Genomic DNA, 18,394 nt, shown 5'->3' on the forward strand with positions numbered 1-18,394 from the left:
GCTTCAGTTCTCCCACCCACCACTGAAGTTGCCTGCTGGATTGATTCACAGGGCTCACAAAGCTGTGTGTGCAGCGGTTCCCCCTTTAAGTGGTTCCTCTGGCAATTGGCTATGCTGCCTGGGGCTGATAGGAGCTGGGATGCAGTAGCATCTGGGGGGGGGGGGGGAGAGAGACCACAGGTTAACCACCTCTAGTTTCCAGGATCACTGATCTTCTTGAAATAACAGGCATGGATGAAACTGCCTAGGTTTCCTTGCTTACTATTTTTATCTGTTATTCAACCCTTCCTACAAGGAGCCATGGGCAGCATGGGGCCCATCTCATCCTTTTAACAACCAGAGGAGGTACTATGACAGAATGATTGGCTAAGGTCATTCAGTGAGGATCATAGGAAACAGCTAGCCAGACATCTGGTCCGTCAAGCTCAGTCTTGTCTAAACTGATGTAAGCGACTCTCCAAGAGCCATTCCCAGCCCCATGTCGAGATGCCAGGGACTGAACCTTCCACATGCAAAGCAGTTGCTGATTTGCATTGAGCTCCTCAGCCTACCAAAAGCTCTTGTAAGAGGATGCCAGTGTGCGCGCGTGCGTTTTTTCATTATTTGGCATGTACGCTCATCCTATAATCCGCATTCCTGAACCTATCTATTGTGCTCCTTCTGCCTGGTTCTGCCAAAGGAGGTTGTGCAAACTCTTAGGCCTTTTTGTGTGTGAGGAGCTACGGTGTTAGGACCTTGTAGCGTATTAATTTGCTGAAGCCAAGTGGTAGATTGGTCACCTGCCCCTTCACTCATCATGAATTGGCTAAGGAACACCACTTTGGATGGAGAAAGGATGATAAAGAGAATTAGATTCCTTGCTCCTAGTCCTTGAACATGACTAGATTCTGACCTGTCATACCCAGCACACCAGTTAGAACAGCTGACGTTCTCTGTCCATGCCATGGAAAGGAAACGGGGTGATTTTCTGCTCACTCCCACTTAAGAAGCTCCATGTTACATATCAACATTTTCATGTGTCTTCCTGGCCATTTCTCATTCTGTGATCTTCAAGGATTTATGGATGGCTCATCTGGCAGTCACAGTTCTTGTTAATTATAAGCTTGCCTTTTAAAGAAGAATTAGTCATAATGCGGTGTTTATGTTCAAAATCAGAGATTTTTGAGCTTGATACTCCCTCTGCTGGTTATTTGACAGAGCTGTAACGATGTGGTTCAAGAGAGGTTTGGACCTGAGCTCAAGTATGATATTGCACTGAGACTGGCTGCGTTGCAAATGTATATTGCAACCGTGACCACGAAGCACACACAGAAAATCTCTCTCAAATACATTGAGTAAGTATAGAATGCAAACCTTGTAATATCTGTGGTTATCATTTATGTGGTCTGTTGATGTGCAAGCTGAATTTGTGATGGAAATGGAACAACTGCAAACGCCAAGTAAAATTTGATACTTTCAGTATCATCACAATCCTAACCATCTCCTCTCAGAGGTAAATCCTATTGAATTCATTGGGGCTCACTCCCAGGTTAGTGGGGCAATGATTGCAGCCTTAGGTGACAGTCCTAACCCCACTTAAGTGGGAGTAAACCCCATTGCTACTTATAGGACTTACTTCTGAGTAGACATGTTAGGATTGTGCTGCTAATTTCTCAGCCAAGCCCTCCTAAGAACCTTAAAGTTAAACTCTGAGACAGTTGCTAAGTCAGTATGTCTTATCATGCTACCAGTTCTCCACTAGCACTGCTTCTTTTTTACTGTTTAATTTATATCTGCTGTTGAAATGACACCATTGCCTTCTACTCACAAGGTCTCTCACGAGTCAAATGACAACGTTGAGTTCCAGGGATCTGTCCTCTGTTACATACAGCAGCTACATATTCAATATGCACACACCTCATGCGCAACCTGGATAACAGCTAGGCAACTGTTTTCATCAAACTAATCTGTTAATACTGAAAAAAGTCAGTGTGTAATTATTCCCCCTGCATCATGCCTTTCAATATTTCTTTTGGAAAAACACTCAGTGGTGTGGTCTAGCATAGAAAATAGGGCTCCCCTTGATGGTTATGACTAAATGCTGTGATAAGGCGGAAGCCAGCAGCTAACATAGCGGGAGCATCATGTTTGTATGTCCAGCAGCCGGCTTATTTATATAATCATAGATGAGATTAATAAGGTAAGATTCATCCTATTTTGAGTCATACAGTAAATCAGGGGTTTCCATCCTTTTTGGACCAGTGGAAACATTTTTAATTTTGTGAGAATGCTGGGGGTGCCATTGACAAAATAGCTGCTGTGATGCCTTAGATGCATCCATGACATTTTCATGTCCAGCACCTTGTTCTCCACAATGGCAAACCAGAAACCTATGGCAAGCAAAACCTGAGTGCAATACCCTTTTCCTGCTGTAAGTTCCTCAGCAGCTGGTTTTCAGAAGCATGGTACTTCTGATCCGTAAGGCTATTGTGACTAATCTACTGTGTCACCGTCTAATGTGGTGGCCATTGCACCTTGGGAGTGGCAAACTCCAGAGTTTTACTATCTGCTGTGTGAAGAAGTGCTTCCACTTGCCAGTTCTGAAGCTTCTGCCATCCAACTCAGATGGAGGAACCTGGGTTCCTTCAATAATGTCACACCAACGGCATAGAAGAGTGGCCAGCAGAACTTATTTTAGCTAGCCTCCATGTGGTTGGGGTAGTGTGCTGACTGACCCTTAAAATGGCACTGTTGAGATGGCAGCAATACTTTAAAAGTCTCCTGTGACTAGTATCAGAACTATTTTATATCAAACCATTGCTATAATAAAACAGTGACTAGCCTTTAGGAACAAACAAATGTATAGCTGCTTGCCTGGAAAAAATTGGCATCCCATACTGTGGCCATTGAAGAACCTCCCTGGAAGAGAAGCTCCTGAAGCATATGGTTTGGAGTATAGCATTCCATCTCTGAACTTCCTAAGTTATCAAAGAATTGTAGATTTGAGGCTTATCCACACTTTTTTTTTATTGCCCTGCCTTCTCCAACCTGATGAGATTTACACTCCAAAATACCTTAAGGGAACCAGGTTTGGGAATATTGATCCTGTCACTCTGCAAACTAAGAACACAAATCTCTAAGCTTGTGCAAAACGTTATGTATCCAGCTGCCAATAAGTTATTAAACCCTTAATGGAAATTAAATCAGAGAGAATGAGAGAATTGGGCAGAAGGGAGAGTCTGGGATACACTTCCACACTGGTGGAACTATAATATCCAGACTATAATATCTATACTGGAAATTGACTCTGTTGGGTTCCCACAGCATCTGTAATTGCACAAGCTGTCATGTAATTTATGTTAATACATATACTGTTCCAAATGAATCCTTGCTCATAGTCCTATTGGCCTAAACAAGTAGCCCAACCAGGATTTCTAAGCAAGGATTAATAGCTGCAGTTCAGTGTCCATGACTAAAGCATTTAAATTGGCCACACCTTAGGCTTGGTGGGCCCATGGCAGCCGCTATGGCCACTTGAAATGGAACTGTGCAAGGTGAAGCCAGTTGCATGAGAAGCTTCCCACATGGATTATTCAGATCATCAAAATCCCCAGTGTGAGGGTTGCAGTCGCAAGCAAACTTTCTGAATGGCTTGGGGAGCCTTTATCTGCAGCCCCTTCAGTTTGGGTCATGCTGAAGACTTCACAAGTGAATCAGCAATTTGTTTCCATCACATATTCCAACACACAATCATGCTTTGTGGCTTTAGAACAAAAGCCATTTCTCAAAATGACCTTTTATTCATTTTTCTAGCGTTTGAAATTATTTTACAGTATTTTTCTATGTGATAATAGCGTCTGCTGGTTGCAGGTGAGCAACTTGCGTTTGCCCACAGTTGGTTTCTCCATGCTTCCTCAACCTTGTGGGATACCTTTTAGAAGAGGTAATTGTCAGAGGACTGTGGAATTAAAGTTGTGCCTTGTATTGCAGAAAAGAATGGGGCCTGGAGACTTTCCTCCCATCTGCTGTACTGCAAAGCATGAAAGAAAAGAACATAAAGAAAGCACTTTCGCACCTTGTCAAAGCAAATCAAAACCTAGTTCCTCCGGGTAAAAAGGTAATGCATTTGCATCTTAATAGAAATAGATTTTCATAATCAGGAGGACTACATCTGACGGAGAGATTTTCCGTCCCATCCTTCAGAGAAATAAGTGGCCAATGCATTTTTCAGAGATTGCCAGCCTGTACAATGCGCACTGCTTATTGCCATTTTTTCAAGAACAATTAAAAGGAATTAGTTTAGCAAAACCATTATTTTATCTTGAAAATGGTAGGAAATTGCTAGTTAACCACAGGGGCATGACAGTTTCCTTCTACCTGCATTCATTTTGCTTCTATGTTTCATAACACAGTTGCTGGGAAATTGCTTTCTCTGTTCCGAACTGTGTTACCCTAGGAGTCTGCCACAACCACACATCTTCTTCGCCATGCCATACTTTCATTTCTGTGAGTGAAATATCCCGGTCCATTGATCTGCCTTTGGCATTAATGGGCATGGCTCCTTGATATGCACATCACATTGGATACATTTGAAATTTTATTCATACTTTTAAGACACAGTTCAGCTGAACGGAAGCAATTTTAAGTTCCATTAATTCAATTGCCATGTGAGACTTAAGTACATACTTAGCTCTCTCCTCCTGAAATTATTAGGCTTTAAAATGCATCAGTTAGACTAGATCATGTCCTATATTTTTGGACCACTTTGAACACCCAGTTTGGTAAAATATGGGGGGGGGAAAATTAGAACACAGGGTTTTTTTAAAACACACACACACACACACACACACACACACACACACGTGTTAATTTAATTCTTATGATCAGGGCCCAGAGTCAGCAGCTAGCATAGAGGGTTGATGCTGGTTACTGACATTTTGCTGGGGCAGCACATAACCTTGTGCTGTGAAGTGATGCATTTGATGAAGATGCAAGGAACTACTGCCATCTTCATTTTCCCAGAATGCCTCTGCTACATGGGCACCCAGAGGGTGGGGAAGGGAAAATAGTAGCAGTAGCAGCAGCAATTATTGTTATTGTTATTATTTCTGTGCCACCCATCTGACTGGGTTGCCCCAGCCACTCCAGGTGGCTTCCAACAGAATATAAAAACACAATAAACATCAAACATTAAGAGCTTCCTTATACAGGGCTACCTTCAGACGTCTTCTAAAAGTCATATAGTTGCTTATCTCCTTGACATCTGATGGGAGGGCATTCCATGGTGCGGGTGCCACTTCCGAGAAGGCCCTCTGCCTGGCTCCCTGTAACTTCACTTCTCGCAGTGAGGGAACAACCAGAAGGCCTTCGATGCTGGACCTCAGTGAGCGATGGGGGTGGAGATGCTCCTTCAGGTCTAAAATAAAGATGGCACCTGTAGCCACTTAGACCAGATTTTGTAAGTGTTGGGCTGAATAATGCACCTGATCCCTGCCATTTCCCACTACTACTTGCTGCTCCTCTGGTAAGATTACCAAGGGGTAGGGAGAAGGTGGGCAGTAGCGGGGGTAGGCACCAGTGCTCAACCTGGCATTGAAAAGGCAGACACCATGTGAAGCAGATGTGGCGCCTACCACCATCTTGATATTCCTGTGGGCAAAACATAATATCATGATGGGGGCAGAGAGCACACACCCCTCAGACTTGCCCTTCTTGCCAGTCTACTTATTCTGGCTTCTGAGGAGCAGGGAAATCACTTGATTATGCCTCATTTGTAAATCACACCAGTAGCCAGCATGTGACTCTCCATTATCAGTTCCTTCATCAGTCAAGGAACTTCTCAATCGGGGATGGGGGAATCTGTGGCCCACCAGATGTTGTTGGACTTCAACTTTCATAATTCCTCACCAGGGCTGATAGGAGTTGGACTCCAACTACAGCTAGAGAGCTGCAGGTTTCAACTACTGCTAGAGAGCCAGTGTGGTGTAGTGGTTAAGAGTGGTAGACTTGTAATCTGGTGAACCGGGTTCGCGTCTCCACTCCTCCACATGCAGCTGTTGGGTGACCTTGGGCCAGTCACACTCACCTCACAGAGTGTTTGCTGTGGGGGAGGAAGGGAAAGGAGAATGTTAGCTGCTTTGAGACTCCTTCGGGTAGTGATAAAGCAAGATATCAAATCCAAACTCTTCTTCTTCTTCTTCATGCAGTAGAAGACACCTTTCTGTGGTTTCACCTCACGCTGCTGCTATAATTTTAAAGACCCACAGTCTTTCCTCAATGTGGTGCTAATTCAGTGGGAGAGACCGACACATTTGACCCTATCTACACAATCTGAAGACTTTTAAACGTTACAACAGCACTGTGGGATGGAACCACAGAAAAGTAGCGTCTGTGGCACTATTTAAAAGGTACCTAAGGCTACTGAAAAAGTGTCTTAAGACCTTCATTCCGCTGGGTAGAGGCATCTCATTCTGCACTGAGATATTCCAATAGTATTGGGAGAAAAGGTCCCACATTAAAGGATATGGTTGTATGGCATCTTAAGGCCCGTGTGAACAGTCCCTTCCACTTTATTACTGTGGTGCTGGCAGAAAGTTATGAGGTGGTTAGAAGGATCTGTGGAAGTGTCAGAGGAGAGGCGAAACACAGCTATACTTCAGTTTCCTTGGGTTGGATGTTGCTATAGCTGATGCAGTTAAGCCTCAGTTTGAGTGGATTGCAGGAGCTGAAGGTGGAATAGTATCAGGCTTTTCTTTTTAACTGTGGATAACATTAAAAAAAAAAAGTACCGTACTTTTCTGTGTATAAGACGCCCCCTGTTTTGGGGGACCTCCAATTTTTTTGGGCGGGATGCAGTGAATCACTAACCTGACGCTTGCAATCGCTCGTGTCTGCTACAAGCATCTGCCCAATCACCAACAGCAAAAGTAAATATCAAGCGCAATTGCCACAGTGGCAGCCAATCCTCAGCAGCTCTTGATGCAGCAACCAATCAAACACCCATTTCCCACAGCCAATACAAATCACCAATGACAATCTGCAGCTGGCAGCTGCAAACAATCACCCGTCACCCATACCCACTACCAGTGTATAAGACACCCGCAGTTTTTAAACCTTATTTTTGAGTTTAAAAAACCTAGTCTTATACATGTTAAAGTACGGTAGCTATGAGCTTCATCCAGTCCACATAACACATGTAGCAATGAGACATATTCACAGAGGGATTAATCAGTAGACATTTGGGGAATTGTTGCCACCACATGGTTTTAAAAATCTGGTATATTGCTACTCTAAAACTTTTCATAAAGGAAGCTAGTTCTGACTATATGGAATGCTGTGTTCTACCTCCGAAATCCTTCAATGAGTCATTTAGATCTGTCTTGCACTAGATCATTTCTAGTTCTTAAGCACTGCTGCCGATATGGTTTGAACTACATCTGACTCGATGAAATAAGACTTCTAATTTCAAGATCTAAAAGTAATTTCTGCCCTTAGGAAGTTCTCTAAAGAATGGCTTACCTATGGACTTTGAGAAGTCCTTATTAACAGCTTGCCTGGGGTGTGTAATAAAATTATAGTGAATTATAGTCACCATTGCGCCTAACTCCTATGGTCATTTGATTGTTTTCTCTCTTTATCTTCAGCTTTCTGCTCTGCAAGCCAAGGTACACTATCTCAAGTTCCTCAGTGATCTACGGCTTTATGGGGGTCGTGTTTTCAAAGCAACGTTATTGGTAGGCTTTCCCTCACTGTCATTTTTTAATGTTTGCTGAGTATTCTGCAAGTGGCTAATTAATGAGATAATTAATCATTTGCTTCACAAGTAATATTGAGCCAAATCATGTAATAGCTTTAGTACAGCTTCCAGCAGGCTCATTTCAATCAGGTACTTTTTAAACAGATTTTTCATCCCTTAGTACCAAGTATATACACAGATGAAAATCTTGTAAAATTATTTTCTCTGAGGATCCACAACCTAGCTGGTTAAGTTATAGATATTGTGGATTTGATGCATAATGTTGATTTAAGTGGAGGTGAACTGATTTAAATCCACATGTATTTCCTTGCTTTGTGAAAACCCCTTCTCTTTTTGCTTCCTGTGTTGCAGCAGGGTGAAAAACGTTCCGAGGTGACACTGTTAGTGGGGCCACGATATGGTATCAGCCACGTAATAAACACCAAAACAAATCTGGTAGCTCTGCTGGCAGATTTCAGCCACGTGAACAGAATTGAGATGTTTACAGAAGATGAAACTATTGTTCGAGTTGAGCTTCATGTGCTAGATGTAAAAGTAAGTTGAATGTCACAATTGTTTCAGTAAGACCCTCAGCTCTGCATCGTAAGAATAAAAAAGGAGAGTTCAATTATCCCTTTAAATTTGGTGATCCATCAAATTCAGCATCAGGTCTAGTTCAATTAGCCTTTCTTTTCATTTTCTTGTCGTACCTTGGAATAATAATCTTAGTTACTGTCAAAGCTCACTATGTAGTTGTAAACAAGCTTAGCTTGAACTTTATTCTCTGATTAGAAGTACCATAATTACAATTATTATTTTGAAGAATATTTGTTTTTCTCTTCTTTTTAATGTTTATTTTCAGTCTCAGTACTTCTTTTGTGAAAGAAGTGACCAGCAACAGTTTATTTGCATAATGCTCCAATGGATTTTGGAAGCATTTGGGAAACATTAACCTCGGCACATCTCCTCAGAAAAATAAATATCAACAAACCTTTTTCAAACATTGAAAAATAAAATGCAGCCTTGCTCTTTCTAAACCACCAAACTAAGAATTCACCATATTTTGTTAGCTTGTGCTATTTTCCCCCCAAGACAGCTCTGAGTGGCTTTATACCAAAACTCTTGTCGTTCAGTGTAAAATGAATGACTGTTTAGAAGTGAAACTTTTTGACCAAAAGCGAGCAGAAAATGTGTTTTTCATATGAGCTAATATTTTACATGCTCTACCATTGTGGGAATGGCACAGAGCCAATTGTTAGCAAAATACTGAACTGTGGTAGATTTCTAAAAGCATCCAGTCCCATATACAGTTATAGGGTTGTTAGGTGTGAGATTCTTAATTAAAGGAATTGATGCATGGCCTGAATTTGTCTCAGTTTATCTCTACAGCTTATCCCCTGAGAACTGGGACAGAAGAAAACACAGTCCACAATGGTCCTGGACCAATAATTGGGGGGTGGGGTGGGGGCTTAAGAAAACAGATCTCAGTTGCCTCAATTGGCAGTTCCACCTAAAAAAATGAACATTCATAATTTCAAGTGTCCATTCTGGAACACCTTTTAAGTCTTTTCACCTTCTACTGCTATTATTTTGATGTTATAAGACATGGAAGTCAAGATCACAAGATATGTTGTGCCTGGAAAACACAGAGTGTGTAGCAGGGGTGGGTCTGACATATAAGGATGCCTCTCTCAAATTCATGGAAATCCCATTCAACTTAGTGGAAATTGCTTGTGGTTAAGCTTGGTTAGGATCATACTATCAATTTAATTCCATCTAGAATATTTTCTTACTATTTTTCTTTTTTTAAAAAAAACATACAAACCAATTTGTGCTCTAAATCTGGCACCCCACCAGAGATTATAGCCTTGACTTTGCTGTGCTTTTCCCCCCTTTCCCTTAGCCAATCACTTTGCTAATGGAATCGTCAGATGCCATGAATCTTGCCTGTTTAACCGCTGGATATTATAGACTTTTAGTTGATTCCAGGCGTTCAATATTTAACATGGCCTGCAAGAAAAATAGTGGAAACCGTGAAGCAGGTAATGTATACTTATCATGTGATGACTACACAGACATACAAAATGATGTACCAGTTTACCTTTCAGGTAAGTTTTGCTTTCAGTCAGCAGAGACCTTCTAGGAAAGCAAAAGTATGTATCTTGGCAAATCCGATTTGCAGGTGGCATGTTGAACTTGAAAGTGACTTCAGAGCCATATAAATTCCCTTATCGGTATCGGGGTGTCAACCAACCCAAGTAGAATTATTAAGTCCGCTTGTTAGGTTACGCAATCAAAATGGGTTGAGTTTTTGATTTAGTCTCACAATAAGAATTCAGCGTTTGATTTCTTTGAGAAGTAAGGAGTAGCCTAAGAATAGGCAACTGTTAGAAACTTATTTCAAGGTTATATGGAAAGGATCAATCTTAAAACATGGTTGTTTAGGAATAGCAATCTAATCTGAAGTTGGCGAGATAGCATAAATTGATTGGATAATTTGCCTTTCTTCTCTACCCCCCCTGTTCCATTTTTAGGGGCTGAAACTAAGGGGAAGCATAACCTCCATGGACCCGAGTGGAACTGTGTAGCAAAAACGACAACATTCCCAGTGGAAGGAGAGCAGGAGGTGCACATGTATATAGACTCGAGACAAAAAACTGCAGATGCTAATGACAGCACTTTCTGCCCAAAAGAACACAGGCACTTGTACATAGAGAGTGTTTATAATTCTAGTGTCCTTGATCAGCAGCTGGCCAAACAAGAGGACTCTGCAGAGGCAGAAGAAGAGAACCAAAATTTAAACCAGCAATCTGCACTGTCATACTCAGGAGGAATAGAATCAAACAAGAAAACGCAGGGATCTCCAAGAGCTGCAAAAGTATCCTTTATTTTTGGAGATCACAGTTTGGATGGCATTAACCCCCAAACCCTTGGCTATGAAAGACTATTGGATGAAAGTCCAGAAGCACTGGAAAAGCAGAGAGCTCTTTATATAAGCCATGCCAACGACATCAAGAGTTTGGAGTTGTCCCCTGACGCTGAAAGCATTCAGTTTGCTGCAAATTCCGTTTATGCAGGTTTGAACGATGGCAAAATATTTGGAGCTGCGGAAGGAATAGAGGAGCCCCTGCTGCATGACATTTGCTATGCAGAGAACACAGATGATGCTGAAGATGAGGACGACGTCAGCTGTGAGGAAGACATGATGGTGGGAGAGATCAACAGGCCTGCTCTTCTCAGCCTTTCGGGTTCCAGTGATGACATCATTGACTTGACATCGCTCCCACCTCCGGAAGGGGATGACAATGAAGACGACTTCCTCTTGCATTCTCTGAACATGGCCATTGCGGCTCCTCCACCTGGATTCAGGGATAGCTCTGACGAAGAAGACTCTCAGAATCACACAGTGCAGTATGGAGAGGACAAGGAAGAGACTAATAATGCAGGGAGTGATGATATTCCAGTGTCGCTTATTGATGCTGTTCCTACAAATACTGAAGGGAAATCTGAAAAGGGTCTGGATGATGCTGTGGTTTCTACTCTTCAAGCACTGGAGGCCTTGGCTGCTTCAGAGGAACAACAGACAAATGACAACTCAGGTTCTTACACCACTGTTACGTTTATTCACTGAAACAAACCATACCATTTCATCCATTTTCACCATTTAGCCTTTTCATCATTAGCCCATTTTTTGGGAAACATTTCATTATTAGTTTTTGTTTTTGTTTTTCCTCCATCACCTACACATACCATGTGATAGAACTACCATAATGTTAAGTTGCCTTTCTTGGAAACTATGCAATATGTGAATCAGTATGCTAGAACCATTTTTTTTAAAAAAAAACTTAAAACAATCCATATTTTTTTTCCTTATTGGTATATTGAAGTGCCTGACGTGATTTCATTAACTGGCTCTTATTTTTTACGGCATGCAGGTGTAGCCATCTTGAGAGCATATAGCCCCGAATCATCCTCAGATTCTGGCAATGAGACTAACTCTTCTGAAATGACTGAAACTTCTGAATTGGCCACAGCACAGAAGCTGTCTGAAAATGCCACGCGCCTGTTTTTGCCCACAAACGAAGGTTATCAACCGCTTGTGGAGCAGCAGGCTGAGTTCTCCATCACCAAGAGCCAGGCTGGAGGGCTGCTGCTGAAATCCGTACAGTCCTCAGCCAATCAGCAAGTTGCAGAGCTACAGTCAAAAGTTGTGCCTTCCAAGCAGATTCTCCATTCAGACAACATGGAGATGGAACCGGAAACCATGGAAACAAAGTCCGTTACTGAATATTTCAGCAAGCTGCACATGGGGTCCGTGATATATTCTTGCACTACGAAACGGAAAAATAAGGCGGCCGAAGGGGAAGGGAAAGCAACCCCTGATGGCAATGTTGTTATGAAAAAACAGCCGGGGGCTAAAAAGACAGAAGCCGATGAGCAAAAGGGCAAAGTCAGCACTCTCTCCTCAAGAGAGGGTCAGCGCATAAGCACTTTTAATGTGGAAAGAACTGCCTTTCGCAAGGATGGCCAAAGATGGTATGCTGCTTCGGATGAGGGAGCGGCAGAGAAGCCAAATTCAGAAACGGTGAACGGAAAGGCAGTTCCGAGAGTTTCAAGCCTTGGGAAAACAGAGGTGGACTGTAAAGAGGAAATGCACCCTGAGATTAGTCCTAGTGGGGCTTTAGGGCACGGGCCAGATGAACATTTTGTTTCAGATGTGACTACTCTCTCTTCACCCAAGGAGCGCAATGACTCCGAAGATGCTAATTCACCTGGCGATGGCCACCTCCCAAAGCTTCCGGAAGCAGAGCAGAGCATGACTAGATTGTGTGAGTATCACCTAGCTAAGCGCATGTCATCCCTGCAGAGCGAAGGCCACTTTTCTCTGCAAAGCTCGCAGTGCTCCTCAGTGGATGCAGGGTGCAGCACAGGCAGCAGCACGTGTGGAACCCCGGTCGAATCTCCTCTTTGCACCTCGGACGCGAAGCACATTATCCCTGACTCGGCAGGAAAGGGCCTCAGCTACATTATTCCGGCAGACGAAAGAGCCGCCATGCTTTCCAGCCACGGAGCAACATACAAGGAGCTGCACCAGCAGCCTGAAACTGTGTGCCACAGAATGGCAGTGCCTGTTATGCATCCCACAGTCAATTCCGCTGACCCACTCTTCGGCACGTTGAGAGATGGATGTCACAGGATCCCCAAGATTAAAGAAACTACAGGTACGGCAGCACCAAAGTGTTAATCTGAATGTGTGTAAGAGACGTGGGTGGCATTTTTTAAACCGTTGAAATAAAAAAAATGAAGTGACTGTCCAGAGCACACACAGCCCAAGGAAGGCAAACAACCAGCACAAACTTATTAGTAGCTCCTGAAGCACACTAAACATGCATGCACATGCACCTGGTAGCTAGGTAGCTGGCCCCCCTTTGCAGGCTTGTGCTCTGAGTTGGAGCAATGATGGGACCATGCCTGCATGCAAACCTAAGTACCTTTGGCTGATGGCAAGAGCACAAGCAACCTGCGACTTCTCCTACTCAGAAATGTCACTGTGTCTGCCTTTTTAAGGCCCTCCTGGTCCTGGGGGACAGCAGGGGAGGGGATTCTGCTAGCCACCTCCCTTCAGGTGCCATCTCTCCATCCACTTCTGGCATGTCCTGTCCTTCCTCCCCCATCTCTGACTGCTCAAGCCCTTCCCCATCTTCCATCTCTGGCTCCTGCCTCATGGGGGGCACAACATCCCATAAATCGTTACCCCTTTATAATAATAATAATAATAATAATAATAATAATAATAATAATAATAATTTTATTATTTATATCCCACCCTGACTAGGTTGCTCTAGCCACTCTGAGTGGTTTCCAACACATACAAAAACATAATAAAACATCAAACATAAAAAACTTCTCAATACAGGGCTGCCTTCAGGTGTCATCTAAAAGTTGTGCAATTCTTTTTCTCCTTGACATCTGAAGGGAGGGTGTTCCACAGGGAGGGCGCCACTACCGAGAAGGCCCTCTGCCTGGTTCCCTGTAACTTCACTTCTAGCAATGAGAGAAACACCAGAACACCCTCGGAGCTGGACCTCAGTGTCCAGGATAAACAATGGAGGTGGAGTCTCCTTCAGGTATATATAGGTATATATAGGGCTCCTGGATCAACCTCTGGCCCCGCTATCTCTTCCCCCGCACTCCTCAGAGCCCTGACAGTACTTCAAGTGTTAAGAGTGTGGCCTTAGCATGGTTTCACACAGTCGCTGCTCTAGAAATCCCACCTGTACAATGTAGACTTTGTGCATATCCAAAACACATGCTCCGTTATCTGCTTTGGGCCACGTGCACATTTGTCTGATTTCCTCAGAAGTGGGGGATCAAGCCCTACAAATAAAAGAATCAAACTCTTCAGAAGAATATTTTGAATTGGAAATACTGAAATGAGAGGCTGTAGCAGGAACCCAGACACCAACTGAAGGGAGGTTGAGGTACCAGTTAGACCTGGCCGACCATGGGTACAGAAGGCAAAGCAAGATAGGGAGGAAGAGGGCAAAAATGTGCTGGCAGGCAGTATTAACAAGCCTCTAACTCTGCAATCCTGCACATGCCTACTCAGAATTAACCCCATTGGACAGAATTGGATTGACTCCTAGGTGAGTGTGTATAGGATTGCAAAAGCTCCCATTCAGGCCTATCAGAGCCACAAAGCTTTTTTTATTATTTGGCAATGTTCGTTCCTTGTAGTTACTTCCTCTATTGGCCAGAGCTGGAGATGTTAGATTAAGTCCTGCTTGAAACCCAAACCATGGGATGCATGCCGTTTGGTGTTTTTTCTCCTGTAAGTTTGCTTTTTCCTTAAAGGCTTCATCTGCATCATACATTTGTGCCACTTTAAAAACCATAGCTCCACCCCCCTCCTGGAAGTACGATTTGCTAAGAGTGCTGAGAGTTGTTCGGAAACTCCTATTTCCCCTCATGGAGCTACAATTCCCAGCTAGTTTCACAATCAATCCTTCTTCACATGAAACTCCTGGAATTGTAGTTCTGAGAATGGAGCATTGAATGACCAGAATAACGTATATGCTGATTCCTAAAGTCAGGGGGCAGGGGTCGTCCTTCAAGCAGGAGAAAGGACAAAACCAACAGCTAAACAAGCATTCAATTTATCACTCCTATGACAAGTGCACTTCAAATTGTGAAGCAGCTTCACAGCTGAGGTGGTGCGTTTTCTCTTTTTACACCATAGACTATACTGGTGAGTTAAAACATTATAAATGAGTTATAAAAATGTACAGCAGTAAATGGAAAATTGCACCGAGAGCTATAGTGGTACCTCCGTTTTTGAACGTAATCCGTTCTGGAAGACCATTTGAGTTCATGGCATGTTCGACTTCCGAGGCATGTTCGAAAACTGAAGCATTTACTTCTGGGTTTACGGTGTTCAAAAACTGAAATGTTTGTCAACAGAGACGTTCGAAAACCGAGGTACCACTGTATATAACTTTTTTTCTTAGCGTTTTTTTTAGATCAGTGTAGATCCAGCCTATATCTGTCTTCTTCATCAGAGTTAACTAATAACATATGGAAGGAACTGTTAGCTTAGTTTTTAGGGCATGGTGCTGATAGCACCAAGGTTGCAGGTTCAATCCCTGTATGGGGGAGCTGCATATTCCTGCATTGCAGGGCGTTAGATTAGATGATCTAAAGGGTCCCTTCCAACTCTACAATTCTATAATTCTATGACTGATGTAAAGATTTTTTTACAATTTTCATTTTGATGAACTGCACATCTCCTGAAAGATTTGTGATTGCATGTGGGGTCTGGGAAATGTGTATTCAGAATATTAAAATTAAACCTTTCCTTTTTAAAATTTCCAAAGCAACAGTTAAGACTATACGGCTGAAATGCTTGGCCACTAAATGGCTTTTTGAGGCGATGCTTAATTATTCCCTTTGTTCTTCTACTCCCCCTAGTGTAGCTTTCACAGAGCCTGTGACTGGAAGACAAGGAAGCATGTCTTCAGCTTTTCCTAACCAGCCCAGAGCTGATTCCATCACGCTATCATCCCACATTCACTCAGAATCAAAGGTGCCAAGTCGAAACCAAGACTCTTTTGATGTTCCCAAAGTCAACCAGTCAGGTGGGGTAGCGGTTAGTTTATGGCCATATGAGATGATGGGGGGAAGCCTCAAGATGCCGCACAACAGGAAAGTTCTGCGACGAAGCAGCAGCGTCACTGCAGAGTCGACAAGCCTCGAGACATTTCTCGGGAAGAAGAAAGCCCCAGTCAGTGTGTTATGTACAGACATCGCTGAAGCAGGTGGCTCAACAAAATCGGAAAAAAGAGGAGAACTTCCTCTGGGCAAAACGTTATCCAAAAGTTATTCCCAGAGCTCTGTGAATGTCAGCAGCGTGGGCAGCAAGAGATCTCCTGTCTTGAACGCCATCCGGAAGGAGTCCAAGCAGTACAGAACGTTGCCCTTACGAAAGCTGGATGCCAGCAATTGGAAATGCCGCGGCCCCTTTAGCTATTGTTTCCTAGCGAGAGGAAACGCCGAAGAGGACGAGGATGAAGATGAGCACAGAGGTGGCGCCCGGCTCTCGTTCCTCTATCGTCCCGAGATGCAGTGCCAGGTAGCAGAATTGTCCCCTCGGCCTCCTTCCATTGAAAGTGAGGAGAATGGGAAGGAGGGCACAAAGACTGGCAGCGATGCCGAAAGCAGCCCAAGCAGCAAGAGCACTAGCGGAGACCAGGATGGTCAAACCGATAGGAATCTCAGCGACATGTCCTTCGATGCACGAATAGCGAGACTCGGCGTAATGAAGGAGAAGAATTATGCAGTGCCTGATGGATTTCTTGCAGCACAAAAAGATGCCAATGAGCTCCTCTGTTTGGTCCGATCGTGTATGGGGAAGAGGGAGGATCATTCAGAAGCATATGACCTTAAACTTTCTCAGTATAAACAACTGTTATCTGTAGAATCGAGACAGTTGGGAAGTGCCTGCAGGAAAATGGCCATGGCTGAAAAAAGCCCAGAGGAAATGCTTGCAGCTCTGACTTCCAGCTTTCAAGTACTCTGTTGCTTAACAGAAGCCTGCATGCGTTTAGTTAAAATCATGAACTCTGAAACACAGCAGGAGGAAATTGTAGCTAAAATAGATGAGGTTGTAATAAACTACATTTGTCTTCTAAAAGCTGCGGAAGCAGTGTCTGGTAAGACCTCCGGTAACTCTAGCATTAAACTCTTGGCTCGTAATTCGACCACCATGGCCACTATCGTAAGCACACTAACACGTTCTCTTAAAATGCTTTTAAATAAATAAACAGAAGTCACTTCATAATCTACCTTTGCAAAGCCATACATTAAAAAAACAACAACTTTTATTTACTTGTACGTGTATGAAATAATGTTTAAAAAAAACAAACCTTGATGCTCTCTCTGTATATTTTGTTATTTTATATAAAATAGGTATGAGATTTAAAAAACAACAACTATGGGACTTCTGACCAGTTCTATCCTACGCTTTCTTTCTTTCTTTCTTTCTTTCTTTCTTTCTTTTTGAAGGATAAACTATATAAAAGCATTTGGAAGTTTGACTTTTTCCATAGTCAAATCTACAGGTGTTTGATCTTAATTTCTTAAGACTGTAATGCTAGAGGATTTACTTCCTTTCCCCCTCCAGGTTTATACTTGGGAACTATACTGTTCATGGTTAGAACTAAGAAATCGAATCATAATGTATATAACAGTATTTAATGTTTGAATTATAATTTTTAAAGCATTGAATATAGCAAAAATACATTTTAAAACCCAGAGACTATTGTGACTGAATAGAGATTATATATATATATAAATATATATATACATATGTGTATATATATATGCGCATAATAAATTACTCTTTTGTTCATACTGCTTGCTTGATGCATCTGTTACATTGGTAGTTTATTTCTGTGCCACTGCTCAATCAAAAAGGCCTGCAGGACTGCTCCCAAATGTTTAACGCAAATACAAAATTCAAACACATAAATGCAGCTTATGACATTTGGGGGGGGTGTTTACTCCCCTTAAGTTACATTCCAGACAGCAGTTTTTTTTATATGATTCCCTGTAAAAGGGGGTGGTTTAGAACAGGTAGAGAAGCTCACCCCACTGTCTTTCCACACCTCCCTGGTAGCAATTCCTCCTATGAAAATAAAGGGCAGCTTGGCCTTATATTATATCCACATCTACACACTGAGTCTTTTTTTCACGCTGTGGCTTGAAGCAGTTGCTCAAAGTTATTTTGGTTAGTCTGCCATGTCAAGATGGTGTGTCACAAAAGCTGGTGTGTGGGGAACACTTTCATTTGAATCCCAAGAGGATTTAAGGCACCCAACCCTTTGAAAACAGAATCAAAAGCAAACTTGCCACAAGTAGCTCTGTGCATTACATGAAATAACTTCCTGGACAGTTTGAACAGAGTGACTTGATTTCTATATATCGGCTTTTTAAGGCATCTCCTAGTCTTCTTACTCCTTTGTATCATCTTCTGTTACTTTATGCACTTGGTGATTTGTGGTCTGTTTTCCCACTCTGCTCTTTGCTCAAATAGGTCAATATATAGAGCTTTGAAAGGATGTCACATAACCAACTTGTAATTTCCTGGCACATCAGTTTTCCTATGAACATTTCATACTTGTA

General features: G+C 42.7%; 1 protein-coding gene across 4 annotated transcripts in view; it reads left to right on the top strand.

The window, feature by feature from the left end:
* Positions 1–17,623, top strand: part of FRMPD4 (FERM and PDZ domain containing 4) — a 216,760-nt gene extending 199,137 nt beyond the window's left edge. For 3 of the 4 annotated variants that reach the window (XM_083612099.1, XM_083612100.1, XM_083612101.1), the window contains exons 10-17: positions 1,198–1,334; positions 3,970–4,096; positions 7,623–7,712; positions 8,087–8,269; positions 9,618–9,756; positions 10,249–11,313; positions 11,650–12,936; positions 15,688–17,623. In XM_083612099.1, the coding sequence (XP_083468225.1) occupies positions 1,198–1,334; positions 3,970–4,096; positions 7,623–7,712; positions 8,087–8,269; positions 9,618–9,756; positions 10,249–11,313; positions 11,650–12,936; positions 15,688–17,033 (4,374 nt within the window). In that variant the 3' untranslated portion in view covers positions 17,034–17,623. Of the gene's footprint in view, positions 1–1,197; positions 1,335–3,969; positions 4,097–7,622; positions 7,713–8,086; positions 8,270–9,617; positions 9,757–10,248; positions 11,314–11,649; positions 12,937–15,682 lie in introns of all 4 variants that reach the window. The other variant, XM_083612102.1, reaches the window with a different exon arrangement.
* Positions 17,624–18,394: the final 771 nt, after the last annotated feature.

This window comes from Podarcis filfolensis (genome assembly GCF_964270895.1).
Source record: "Podarcis filfolensis genome assembly, chromosome: 4".
NCBI lineage: Eukaryota > Metazoa > Chordata > Lepidosauria > Squamata > Lacertidae > Podarcis > Podarcis filfolensis.